At 43.6% G+C, this 14398-nt stretch overlaps 1 protein-coding gene across 1 annotated transcript; it reads right to left on the bottom strand.

Moving 5' to 3' along the window:
• Positions 1-192: 192 nt before the first annotated feature.
• Positions 193-14163, bottom strand: LOC311294311 (ectonucleoside triphosphate diphosphohydrolase 2-like). Its single transcript, XM_084415113.1, has 9 exons — positions 13943-14163; positions 13190-13307; positions 11998-12148; positions 11190-11349; positions 10841-11068; positions 10467-10730; positions 1142-1261; positions 748-882; positions 193-653 (listed from the first exon to the last, which is right to left on the bottom strand). The coding sequence occupies exons 1-9, from the start codon at positions 14048-14050 to the stop codon at positions 444-446; spliced, it is 1494 nt and encodes a 497-aa protein (XP_084271239.1). The 5' UTR covers positions 14051-14163; the 3' UTR covers positions 193-443.
• Between the last annotated feature and the right edge of the window lie 235 nt (positions 14164-14398).

Here is a 14398-nt window from a genome sequence, read left to right as displayed (position 1 = left end):
AGCAGTTTAAAGACTAGCGGCCAGTTGCATAAACAAATCTAATATAATCTAATCTAATTATTTTCTTCAAGTAATTATTAACTTTTAATTTTGGGGGTGCTGGATGGCAGAGGCAGGCTAAATACACATTATTAAGCAGATATTAACATAAATACATAATATTCAATGAAAATAAACATATTTTTATCAATTGCAAAAAATTAACTAGATTAATCACACATTTTATTCTGATTAACAAGGGTATATCACAACTATTGCAACTTTAACAGTAGACATATTTAATTAATCTCATAATTCAGAACTTCACGTAATCTTCATGAATTTTACAGCAAATCACATAACAAAACATTCTGACTTTTTTTAAAAGGTCAATAGGTCTACAAACGTTTACACTTGCATTGTCTTGTTTCTTAAGGACAGAAAAACTCTTTAGGGCATAATGATCAAGGGTAACAACATAATTTAGTAGTATTCCTTTGGTAGGATCGAATCAGAAAAAATATAGCAGCTATAAGAAGGGCTGAAAAGAGGAAAATAGCAGCACGCCAGGCATCTGGGCGCAGTGCTTTTCTCAGTAACACATTTTCAGCGGGCAGCAAGTTGCTTAAACTTAGCATGTAGCCAAGGGACCAGCCAACAGAGTTGTCATCAGCCTGCAAACCAAAGTAACATGTTGACATTAGCTTGACAGCATATGATAACTTAGCCTAAAACTACATATATAGAGCTGTCTTCCTGAGGGCTTACTTTCCCCTGAAAGGAGATGTGTGGGAAGGAGAGATCACTGAAGCCATATCCATTGATCAGTAGAACCTGCAGAAGAATGGAATCTGCACAGTAATCCCTCAAATGGTTCCCCTCATCAGGAAACAAATTTTGCATCTGACAGAGAGGGAGTTAGAAAGAGATATTACCTGGGGGAATACTTAAAATGTAATCACATTTAAGTTTAATTAAAAACTAGGCTTAGGAATTATGATCTCTGACCAGTCTGGTAAAATACTTGACAGTGTTGGATTGAATTCCATGAACACCTAAAACAGCTTATTGCAGCAATTTGTTAATGATTCAAACAATGTAAAATAAACATAGGCTACTAAATATGTTTTTTTTATAGAGGAAAAACTCAACAGGGTAGTACCTCCTGAAAGCTCATGTTGCAGACGACACGGACAGCGTCCTCTAAATCTGCTGGAGATGTGATGGTGATGCCTGCAGCTCTTTGGAGGAACAAATGAGTGTAGAAAAATGCAGAAAATGCCTGTGCCAAATGAGGAGAGATGGGAATCGTAAAGCATTTAACACTTTGCAGTGTTTGATTCACGAAAAAAAAACCTGGCTCATAAGAGACATTCATTCGGTAGTCGGACCACATTGATTGCACTGTGATTTTGATTCAATAAAAAATTTATTATTACTTATTAGAGTCATTCATTAAGGAATTATACTACACTGGTTGCGCTCTATGTTTTTGATTCACTAAAAAGAACTGACTCATTTGCTTGAGAATCAGTTTACAGTGGTTGTATGTTTTTGATACACTAATAAGAACCGGCTCATAAAAGTCATTCATTTGGGAGTCAACCCACACTGATTGAGCTGTATGTTTTTGATTAGATTAATTCGTTAGTGAATCAGACTACATTGATTGCACTCTGTTATTGCTGAAAAACGAACCTGACTAAGAATCAATCGTTCGGGTGTCAGACCACACTGATTGGACTGTATGTTTTTGATTCTCTAAAAAACTTTATGTTACTTACGTAAACCTGGTTTTCTGATAACATGAGTGAGGTATCTCACTATGGGAAACACCTTCAAGTGTGACCGATCCTGAAAGCACCAATTATAACACACCTGTCAGTTGACAAAACAATCACGACAGTGATGTAGGAGTCCCACTTCCACAATATATATCACTGCTAGCCTTCATTCTCAGTATATCTCTTCTCCGTGCAACTGCAAGGAGGGAAGTGTGGTTAGATACCTCACGTAAGTAAGCTAAAGTTCTCTTTTAAACATTGACTTTGTATCTCACTATGGGATGTAAACAACTCCCATATTGCATGCTGCCCGAAGCAGGCATGTCAACCAACGCAATGATGTAGACTACTCACATTTATGCATTTGGCAGACGCTTTTATCCAAAGTGACTTACATTGCATTTCAAGGTACACATTTACATTCTTATCAGTTCTTGCTTCCCCTGGGAATCAAACCCATGACCTTGACATTGCAAGCGCCAACGCTCTAATGTATGAGCTGACAGGAAAACTTAACAAACACAAAACCCATTCTCCGAATAGAATGGGTATATATGTGAACGAGGGTTTTTGTTTTACACATAAGATGGAATGAGCCAGTGATGAGCCAGTCTATAAAATCAGACAAATGTGTGAGGCGGAAGTCAAACTTGCTGCTGCACATATGTCCTGAACTGACATGGCCTTAAATAGTGCCCATGAGGTAGCCATACCTCTGGTAGCCCAAGAAACAAATAACTGATTACTCTTCCTTTGTGCTGTCCAAATAGTGACGCAACTTAAAGTCGCTCATTCTCCGATGGGGAAAAAGGCTGCGGATGGAAAGCCAGTAAATCCACCTCTTTGCAGGCGCAAGCTGACTGTCTGGAATAGTTTTGAGAGTTACTCTCGAGTAATCTATCGAACTGCATACCTCCTGTATGAATCAACAAAGCGTGAAGTTCACTAACCCGCTTCGCAGTCGAAAGGAGCTTTAAATCACTACTATATAGGCCCTCAATCACCCTCACAGGCAGACCCATAGCACTCAAATTAAACCTCTCATGGGCCAGCTTTTCGTCTCGTTTACTTTAAACCCTAAGTTCTCTAAATGAGACACAAGCATTTTTTCTATCTGTCTCCGCCTGCTGCCGTGACGGAGCACAGAGGAGCAGATCGTCCAAATAAGCTGACACTCTGAGACCCGCTATTCTCAGGGGAGTCAGAGCTGCTTCGACACATTTGCTGAACACTCTCGGGGCTAATGAGAGCCTGAAGGGAACTGTCAAAAATGTGTAGGCTGTGCCCCGATAGACAAACCTGAAGAATTTTCTGAGCGCCTACTGCCTGGATGCACATGGGACATTTTTATTTGTTTCACACACTGTTAACTTTGCTATCCCTCCTTCTCTTTCTTGCGTAGCCCCGCGGGTGGAGAGGGGAGAAACAACATGGGAGGCTGGTGCACACACTCCAGCCTGAGAACTGTTTTCCTTTGAACACTGAACTTGAATCAAACTCGAATGCTTCTTTGCTGGAGGGGGAGAACAAGACTTTTGTGGTATGGAGAGGGGTGCTACAGAGACTCTGTGAGTGCTGTTGACTCCTCTTTTGACTCAGAAATAGACCACTGGTTTTGGGCCTGAAATCACTGATACAACCTTTAAGGTCGCCCGCCTCTTCTTGCCTCCTTGAGGGTAAGCTGGGCGATGTTTAGCGGCTGCAGCCTCAAACAAGGCCTTACCTCTTGGCTGTGGCTGTCTTGTTCACCTCTGCCCGTATTAGGATTTTTAAGTTCTGGACATATATCATCCATGTAAGGCCTGCCCAATCGGTCCAATGACAGTTTCCAATAAGGGGTGAAGGTTTCTAAAGGTGTTTTTTTCAGCGTGGTTAAGTAATTTAGTTCCAATTAAACTTTTATGTGATTCCATTTTATTACAACCTCGAATTTAGGTTGGAATGCCAATAGGTTATTGGTAATTTTTATAATAGCTTAGCTACACACTATTCTATTTAACTCTTTACTTTATATTTTACCCGTTCATTAGGAATCTATGTTGCTTTGAGGTCCTCGTGCCGGCCGTTTAATGCGGGTCTCAACTCGTCAGTTTTTGGTCACTAAACAGAGGTAATTGGCTAATATCTTAGATGGTCGCATTCACGCCTACTCTATCTAAGATAATTTGTATAGCTCCCATGGATCTGAATACACTTGAATTAAAACAACGTTCTCTCTTAGTCAGAGGTCATGACCACAACTACAGATATAAGCCGATCAATATTACTTCTCTGCTGTAGCTTTGGTTTGGTCATGCCATGGTTTCACACATACACTTAGCTAGAGTAAGTACAGGCTACACATTCGCTTAATCTACTTCGGGAAAATAATTTCAGAGTAAGTCAGGTAAATGTATCCCGTCAATTACATAATCAATTCAAAGATAATCAATACAAAACATCAAATGCTCAGAGATAAAGAGTAAAAGATGTATACCTGACTCAGGAAAATATTATACATAATGCTGAGTGTCTGAAAGACACTGATCTCATTACAAATTGTGCCGAGCCTCTTGAGACATTTCTTTATATACTCAGACCAAGATAAAACATTTGAGAGTTCAAATGTTTATTTCCTGAAACGTCCTTTGTCTTCTCTGGGAGTGGTCCTCAACCAGACGGCCCGGCATTATCTAATTTCTCAAGTCTTACATCCATTAACTCTCACTAGATATAGGCTACTGGGTTTGCTGAGCAGCCCCATCTTTCTCCACGGGTGGTAGCCTAAAGAAAAAACTTGTATCCTCCTTATTCCACGACTCGCATTCTGCGCTCTAATACCCTTAACGGGAAAAGAGAGCAGTGGGGGCAGCCATGCATAGAGGATGAGAGTCTTTGGACGAAATCATAGACCAGCAAGTGCATGGGCGAGAAGGATCTTCACCCTTTGCTGAGATGCTGGATGGGTTCACAGTCACCATAACTCCATCACACCACTCAACGTGGGGAAAAGGAAAAATTTGCTGTAACGGCTCGAGATATGAAAAATGAGAATACGCCTTGTTCCCACCAGTAAAAAGACAGCAGAAGAAAAATATTCACTTTGACACTTTGAATATTCGGAAGAATAAGGAAAAATAGCCGTGTTTCGGAGACATACCCAAAAACACCGGCTCGTCAAGTGATAGTGATGTAGTACTCGAGTCCGGTCTCGAGACCGATTTCTGCTTTCTCGGACTCAACTCGGACTTGTTCCTTCAAAGACTCGGTCTTGACTCGGACTCGACCCTTCAAAGACTCGGTCTTGACTCGGACTCGGCATAGGCGGTCTCGTCCCCATCACTAGTCCACTAGAATACATACCACTAGAACATTTTAATTTGCTCTGCATGTCCTAACTATGATTTAAAAAGTCAGGGTGGGCTTAACATGTTGATGACAGAGCAGCACTGTTGAAGCAGTTTAGAAAAATAGGCAGAAGATGATGCATGTGGTAGGGATTTTTTTAATGATAGTAAAAGCATAGTCCATATTAAGACGTTAAGACTGCTCCTCTAAACAATTCCCAATCTAGCTTAGTCTGTAGGCCTAACTGTTGATTATTAACTGGGGTGATATTAAATCATGAATATGAAAACTGACATGGTTTTATGGTCTTGGTTTCGACTCCTAAAGACTCGGTCTCGACTCGGACTTGCTTCCTCAAAGACTCGGTCTTGTCACGGTAGACGTATTCTCTGTTCCTTTTAGTCTCGTGTTTATGTTGTTGTGTGAGCGCGTGTGTAGTGGGTGTGTGTATGACATCACCTGATCCGCTCCAGCTGATCATCATCACTTCACCAGCTGCAAGCAATTCACCCTTCTATAAATACTCACCGTTGTTGTATCATCCTTGTCAGATCGTTTGTTGATGTCCTCCGTGTTGGTGTTCCGGTGTCCGTTCCTGCCTGGTGTTCCTGTTCCCGTTCTTCGTGGATTTTGTCGTCTTCTCACCGTCACCGTCACAGCACTTCATCACGGATCCTGACCATCTTGTCCCTGCGTCACCCATCTCACATCAGCTTGTACTGTTGACTGTGTTGCCGTAATAAATACTTGCACTTGCTTCCTGTCTCATCTAGTCATTATGACAGAACGATCTGACCAAGAAATGGAAGCAGCGAGCGCGTCTTCTGGAGCATTGGAAGAGTTCATTCATCACAGTATCCGAAGAATGGATTCGCAACAACAAGAGATCGGCGACACGGGTCGCGCAGTGCAAGCCCTGGTGACGCAGGTGTCCGAGCTCACCCAGCAGATCCATCGCCTACAGATTCCCGCTGCGCCGCCCACACCGGCTGTTCCCCCCGCAACACCTGCAAGACCTTCCCAGTCCGAGCCTCGTCTACCCACACCGGAGACCTATTCAGGTGAACCAGCCTTTTGTAGAGCATTCTTGACGCGTTGTTCTATGCACTTTGCTCTTCAACCACAGACTTTCAGTACGGAACAGGCCAAAGTGGCGTTCGTTATCACCTTGCTGACTGGGAAGGCTGCACTCTGGGGAACGGCGGTGTGGGAGAATCAACATCCATGCTGCGCCTCGTTCCAGACCCTCTCCGCCGAGATGAAGAAGGTCTTTGACCGAGCGCTTTCGGGGAGAGAAGCTGCCAGGACATTGGCGGATCTTCGTCAAGGTGAAAGATCAGTTTCAGATTTTTCTATCGAATTCCGGACCCTGGCGGCGGAGTGCGGCTGGAACGAGGAGGCGCAGTGGGATATGTTCCTGCATGGGTTGGCTGACCACGTCCAGAAGGAGATCTACGCCTTGGATCTTCCTACCACACTGAACGGGTTGATTGACTTAGCTCTGCGGGTGGACGCTCGGCTATCCAGGATCGAACGCCGAGTCCCGTCCACCCGTACCTTCGGAGGGGTCGACGGTTCAAGATCCAACGGCAGGGACGTGGTCAGCCCAGTCTACGATCCCGAGCCCATGCAGGTGGGTCGAGCTCGGCTTTCCCGGGAGGAGAGGGAGAGGCGGAGGTCCCAGGGCCTTTGCCTATATTGTGGAGGAGCGGGACATTTTTCATACAACTGCCCGGTAAAAGGCCAAGCCCGATAGTAAACTTGAGGCTACTATCGGGTGGGATCTCCGCCAGGAAGACCTCATCAGCTGTTACATCTACCTCCACGCTCCTCCCGGTAAGACTAAGATGGTCAGTCCACCAGCACGACTGTCGAGCACTTCTGGATTCTGGGGCTGAAGGTAATTTTATGGACCACTCATTCGCACAACAGTTACAGATTCCCCTCAAACCTCTCACTCACAGAATTGCAGTTCACGCTCTAAATGGACAGACACTTCCCACCATTTCGCTATCCACTGAAGAATTAACCCTCATCACTTCTGGTAACCACTCTGAGACTATTTCATTCTACATCATGGATTCACCTCTGGCACCCGTCGTCCTCGGACATCCCTGGCTCATTCAACACAACCCTCGAGTGGACTGGCATCATAGAGTCGTGCTGGAGTGGAGCAAGGAATGTCATAAGTCTTGTCTCGTGTCTGCTTGTTCGTCTGTGCCTGTTTCTGTTTTTCAGGAGGAAACAGGGGATTTGTCTAACGTGCCCGCAGAGTATCTGGACCTGAAGGAAGTGTTCAGTAAGTCTCGTGCTGCTTCTCTTCCTCCGCATCGTCCCTATGACTGTGCGATAGATCTACTGCCAGGTAAGTCTCCGCCTAAGGGCAAGTTATATTCACTCTCTATTCCGGAGAGGGAGGCTATGGAGAAATACATTTCTGATTCTCTAGCAACCAAGTTCATTCGCCCTTCCTCTTCTCCAGCGGGGGCGGGGTTCTTTTTTGTGGGGAAGAAGGACGGTTCTCTGCGACCTTGTATTGACTACCGGGGGTTGAATAACATCACGGTAAAGAATACTTATCCTTTGCCGTTGATGTCTTCAGCCTTCGAGAGGTTGCAGGGAGCGTCCATCTTCACTAAATTGGACTTGCGTAACGCTTATCATTTGGTTCGCATTAGGGAGGGGGATGAGTGGAAAACTGCCTTTAGAGTATATTCGCACTGCTAAAAGACTGAACTCCAGGCAGGCTCGGTGGGCACTTTTTTTCGGTCGTTTCGATTTTTCTATTTCGTACCGCCCGGGTTCTAAGAACATCAAACCCGACTCTCTATCTCGCATATTTGATTTTTCCGCACGCCCGACTACTCCCGAGTGCATTTTGCCCGAAACTCTAGTCGTTTCCACACTCTCATGGGAGATCGAATCGAGGGTCCAGAGGGCCTTAGAAGGGGTAACGCCTCCGCCCGGGTGTCCACCGAGCCGCTTATTCGTGCCGGAGGGATTACGGTCCGACGTTATCCAGTGGGGTCATGGTTCCAACGTGGCGTGCCATCCAGGAGTTAATCGGACTAGTTTTTTAGTCAAGCAACGATTCTGGTGGCCACGTATGGCTCGCGACATTCACGATTTTGTCTTGGCTTGCTCGGTTTGTGCCACTGGTAAGACTTCCAATCGACCTCCTGATGGGTTACTTCAACCGCTGTCGGTTCCTTCGAGACCCTGGTCCCATATCGCTCTAGATTTCATTACCGCCCTCCCACCCTCTCAAGGGAACACGGTCGTTTTGACTGTGGTGGACCGGTTCTCGAAGGCAGCCCATTTTGTCCCCTTACCCAAATTACCCTCAGCTAAGGAGACAGCGGTAGCCGTCGTAGACCACGTCTTTCGCTTACATGGCCTCCCGATTGACGTGGTCTCTGACAGGGGACCCCAGTTTGTGTCCAAATTTTGGCGAGAATTTTGTAGATTACTGGGGGCGACGGTTAGTCTGTCCTCAGGGTTTCATCCCCAGAGCAATGGTCAGACCGAGAGAGCCAACCAAGATTTGGAAAGGGTGTTGCGATGTTTGGTGTCCAAGAATCCTTCCTCATGGAGCCAGCAACTCTCTATGGTGGAGTACGCTCACAACACGTTGCCAGTGTCGGCCACGGGCCTTTCTCCTTTTGAGTGTAGTGTAGGTTACCAGCCACCCATTTTTCCCAGTCTGGAATCCGAGGTTGCGGTTCCCTCCGCTCACGCCTTTGTCCAGAGGTGTCATCGTACTTGGACTAGAGCCCGTGAGACTCTACTCCAAGTGGGAGAGCGCACCAAGGCCAAGGCCGATCGCCACAGGTCGAAGCCTCCCGTATACGTCGTGGGTCAAAAAGTGTGGCTTTCTACTAAGAACATTCCTTTGCGTACCGTCTCTAATAAGCTTGCACCTAAATTTATTGGCCCGTTTACTGTCACCAAGATCATTAGTCCGGTGGCAGTCCGCCTCAAATTGCCTCCCGCGTACAGGAGGATTCATCCCGCCTTCCATGTGTCTAAAATTAAACCAGTGTTTCGTTCTCACATTAATCCGCCTGTCCCGGTTCCTCCTCCACCGCGACTCGTAGATGGGGAGACCACTTATTCGGTTAATCGTATTCTGGACTCTAGGCGGAGGGGACGCGGATTTCAGTACTTGGTGGACTGGGAAGGTTACGGTCCGGAGGAGAGAAGTTGGGTACCTGCTAGAGACATCCTGGATCACTCCCTTATCGATGATTTCAATCGACAGGTAGGGGGGCCTGGGAACGCCAGGAGGCGTTCTTAGGAGGAGGGGTACTGTCACGGTAGACGTATTCTCTGTTCCTTTTAGTCTCGTGTTTATGTTGTTGTGTGAGCGCGTGTGTAGTGGGTGTGTGTATGACATCACCTGATCCGCTCCAGCTGATCATCATCACTTCACCAGCTGCAAGCAATTCACCCTTCTATAAATACTCACCGTTGTTGTATCATCCTTGTCAGATCGTTTGTTGATGTCCTCCGTGTTGGTGTTCCGGTGTCCGTTCCTGCCTGGTGTTCCTGTTCCCGTTCTTCGTGGATTTTGTCGTCTTCTCACCGTCACCGTCACAGCACTTCATCACGGATCCTGACCATCTTGTCCCTGCGTCACCCATCTCACATCAGCTTGTACTGTTGACTGTGTTGCCGTAATAAATACTTGCACTTGCTTCCTGTCTCATCTAGTCATTATGACAGGTCTTGACTCGGACTCGACTGAATTTGAAAACCAACGGACTCGGTCTCGACTCGGACTCGACCCTTCAAAGACTCGGTCTTGACCTGGACTCGGCATAGGCGGTCTCGTCCCCATCACAATCAAGTGAACTGTTTAGTGGCCACTCTCTGCGAGGATCTGCTGAGGATACAGTAGCTTCCCTATAAGGATATTCACAGGGAAGAGAACGAGAATTAAGTGGGGACCACTAACAGCTATACATAGGAGGGAGGCAAGACTCCGGCATCCCTGTCGTATTGGTCTGTGAACTGACAGACGTGGTGTAATGGTGCTTCCAGGATCGGTCATGCCCAAGGCGTTTCCCATAGTGAGATACCGAGCGAATGTTTGAACGAGAACCCAATTTAGTAGCCAATAATCTGTAATCGGACTACAATGGTCGCGCTGGCTTTTTTGCGAGATATAGATTCAGTAGCCTACCGGTGTTGCAATGTCACTGAGTCTTATAGAGAACAGAGTATTTGAGTAGGCTACAATGTTCTATTTGCATAAGAGGAAGAATGCAAGAGCAAAACCATTCACCATCATTTGTTCTATGGAACTGTGAATTTTACAAGTCAGTAGAACATAATTATTTAAAACAATATAATCCAAGTGAAAACCATACTTACCACAAAGTTTCCAGTTATGTTTGGCTGGAAGACTCCATCAAAGGAGCATTTGGAATAAGAACAGTGGTTAAAAGAGAAGAGATGAGAAATGTTTCCCATGCATTGATTGTAGTTTCCAGTGCCCTTTATTTGCAGGTTGTCATCAGGTTTATAGGGTGGGGTTTTTTTATTGCATGGAGTGTCAAACACACTGCCCAGCTTCATGGAGTGATTGTAATCTGCGGGATAGCAGGGATGGACTATGGAGCTGTCTGAACCCTGAGTCTAAAAGACACATAAAGAAAGAGTAAACATCAGATATTATACTCTAAATACTATCAAATCACCTTGTCTAATGGTAATTTAAACAACTAGTCTAAACGTTTGCACTTAACCGTGATCAGATGTGCCAGCAGTTTGAGTAAGACCTGTTCTCGGCCATAACACAGAAAACTCTGAGTGTAAATCTGATAGTCTTGTCCGTATAGCCTCAGTTTCATCAGATTGTCTTCGTTCTCCACTGGTTGTTTAGTCACAAATGTGATCTGAGTAGAAGCTCCACCTAAGTCCAGCGCACCAACAGTGTCTCTGCCTGAAGACAGCCACTGACCCACAAAACCATACTAGACAAATGAAGGATTAGAAAGATAATGTACATATACAATTATACAGTGGAATTATCAATAAATAGTTTCTGAAATATTTCTTGATTTTTGTATTTTAGAACAAAACTTAAGTCTATACCTTGATAAATTTTTCAAGCAGGTAGTTGACTGTGACCCATCCATAAGCTCCCTCCTCTTGTCCACTTAAAATAGTGGCACCTTTGAAGCTGAATGGGTAGGTCTTCAGTTTGTCTCCCACTTCCTTCAAAACCTCATCTGCCTCTTTGGGTTTAGAAATACTGCGTGATACGACAAACAAGTATATTAGTTATTTGTGATCCCTTAAGGAGCATTCCACTCTATTTAGATTTTTTTTCCAGTGTATGAACATATGATGCTTTGTTGTTTTTGTAAAATGCAGAGTGGACATTAAGAAAAGCTATACAATAATTAACTCATAAGAGTATATTCATCATTTGAACAGACTCTATACCCCTAAACTAAAAGGGCCGGCAAAATCACTATGGACCCAGGACCCCTCACATCCAGGCCATTTCTTCTTTGAATTGTTGCTATCAGGTCGGTGCTACAGAGCACTGTGCACCAGAACAGCCAGGCACAAGAACATTTTCTTTCCTCAGGCCTCATATTTTCCTCATCTTCCTCATGAACAGTTAAATGCCTGTCACCCATTGGGCAATAAACATGTGCAATACAGAACACTATTTTACTTATTAGTTTCTTATTTACATTCCCTTACATTTGATTATAACATACCTGTACATACACATTTTGTCTAGTTTGCATATTGTGTTTTTTAATATTTTTTATTATCTATGTCTTGTCGCTGTCATTCTGTCTGTGCACTGGAAGCTTCTGTCACCCAGTAAAATTCCTTGTATGTATAAGCAAACTTGGCTATAAAGCTCTTTTTGATTCTGACTCACTTCAGTAGTCTCATGCCTGCTGTGGCCCCGAGATAGACAGGAGTGAGTTTGTGTCTCGACTTTGGGATCTCCTGCATAGCTTTTTCCATGCATTCCTCAAGGCTACGGGCTGCTCCTCCACTGACACCTGCATAACTGGAGATCCCGCCTCCTGATGGGAGAAATCAAAAGCAAACTAATGAAACTGAGCCAAATCATTTTATTCTGGAAGGGTTTTCCTGCTTTTATAGATGGGACAGAGGAAAGGTGACAGGAAATCAGAAGAGAGGGAAAATGGGACAAGGACTTAAAGGGTAGTTCACCCAAAAATGAAAATTATCCCATAATTTATTCACCCTCAAGCCATCCTAGGTGTGTGTGACTTTCTTCTTTCAGCCAAACACAATCACAGTCATATAAAACATTTTTTTTTAAATGGCTCCAAGTTTTATAATAGAAGTGAATGGTACTGTACCCTAGATTTAGAAGGCCAAAAAGCGCATCCATCATCATAAAAGTAATCCATACGGCTCCAGGGGGTTAATAAGGCCTTCTGAAGCGCAGCGATGCGCTTTTGATGGAAAAATATCCATATTTATAACTTTACAATCTATCATCACTGCATGCTTCCTGTAACAGCAGTACGCAAGTCAAGTTCCGCCAGAACCTATAACCCTGCAAGCCGGTATATTATAAAAAGGCTTTGTCTGTTGTCTCATTTACATTTACTACATCCTTTTTACTTTATCCATAAATTGTTTAATTAAGGTTTATACATGCTAGTTTCCATGACAGAGTTCAAGAATAATCTTTTCATTACTACTCGAGCTGCCAGTTTGCTAATTTTCAAATAATTAAAGCAAGCACAAACACTCAGTGTCCGAATTCACTATTGGACTAATTTAGTGGAGTAATGTAGGGAATAGGGGTATAGGGGACGATTTCTAACACGGGGCCAGTATCCTAGTGTGTGCCAGTTTGTTCCCGTGATTAATTATTCCATTCACCTGTCATTCAATTAATAACTAATTTATTCGGTATAGGCTATATACTCCCTGTTTTGTTCAGTTTTTTTGTCTGGTATCACCTTTGGGAAGTATATATTATTGGATTAAAGACTGTTTCCAATGAACTAATCATATTTTTACTTTATATCTCTTGACAACAATACTCTTTCCTTCTTTTTCCTCTATACTTTTTATTGTTCACTCACCCTTTACATGACACTCGCTGTGTTGACTGACTATGCCGGTACCGTTCTGCTTGTCTGCAGGCCATTTGTAGATGAACATGGAAGAATGAGTAGATCCAGCATCCAGGACTATTCCATACTGGGGGGGAAAAAACCCAACAGAAGCTAAAATCTACAGGTCGGAGTAATATGCGTGCCAAAAGGTCTTTACCATTGTAAATGTGCAAGTGTTTTAAGGTGTTCCGTCCCATCTGGCTGTTGTAACATTATGCACCTTTGTGCACAACATGTACCTTTGGCATGCCCATATAACCTTCAGCTATTTCTGTCTCAAAATTGGAGCTAAGGCTAAAAACTATTTGCAACTATTCACAAATGAATGATGGCACTCGTATTTTACTTGTTGTATGCATTTATTGTAACTACAAAAATAAAACAGATGTCTTTAAGTCAACTGTTTTTTCAAACCAGTTAATTTATTTTTATTAAATAAGAGCATTCACAATAATCTATTTAATGTTTCTGCTCTGTTTTTGGCTGGAGCAACAGCAATCATGATTCAAAAGCAGAAATTTAGACTGTCATAAAAGCTGCCAGCTGCGATTCAATGGCTGTCTACCACGTGCTAGAAGATTAATCTTCCTCTTGGCAGATAAGAACCTCTTTACTAAAATCAAACCAGATAGCTCAAACATTCTTTGCCTGGACTGCCTTGTGTCGGTCTTTGTCAAATTTGTAGCCTATTTCACTAATGAACAGCAAAAATATTATTACCATGAGCTGAGCTGGTTCTTTGATGTCTTCAGGGTTGATGACTAGCAGAAGGATGCCTATAAATGAAATAAATAGAATTGCAATAGCGGTACATATTTGCAACTGCATTATAACCTATTGTAAACAAAAATACAGTGACATTTGCTGATCGACTGTAGTCAGACTGTAGCCAGGACGTTTTAGAAACTTTTAACTATGACACGGTAACACTAAAGTAAACCAACCTGTTTGACCTGTCTGGGCATGTCATGTCATCTGTATCAAGAAAAAAAAGTTAATTTATATAAGAAGTCTGACTGGTGAAGTGTGCATTTTTGTGGCAATGACTTTATACTGAATGTTTTTTTGATAGATTAATCTGCAGTCTGTGTGCTGGAAAACGGTTCTTGATTCGCTCCTCCAAAACACCCCATAGTGACTCAATAATATTAAGATCTGGTGACTGTGCAGGCCATG

Source organism: Rutilus rutilus (assembly GCF_951802725.1).
Source record: "Rutilus rutilus genome assembly, chromosome: 7".
Taxonomy (NCBI): Eukaryota; Metazoa; Chordata; class Actinopteri; order Cypriniformes; family Leuciscidae; genus Rutilus; species Rutilus rutilus.
Note: the sequence above shows the minus strand (reverse complement) of the source record. Positions and strands in the feature narration are given on the sequence as shown.

Bases quoted from the DNA above. Each gene is read 5' to 3' on its own strand.
- LOC311294311 (XM_084415113.1), bottom strand. From the start codon at position 14,050: ATGCAGTTGCAAATATGTACCGCTATTGCAATTCTATTTATTTCATTT. The intron at 13,308-13,942 runs GTAATAATATTT...TTTCCCCCCCAG, and splicing joins AAGAACCAGCTCAGCTCATG to TATGGAATAGTCCTGGATGC. The intron at 11,069-11,189 runs GTATAGACTTAA...TCATTTGTCTAG, and splicing joins TGCTTGAAAAATTTATCAAG to TATGGTTTTGTGGGTCAGTG.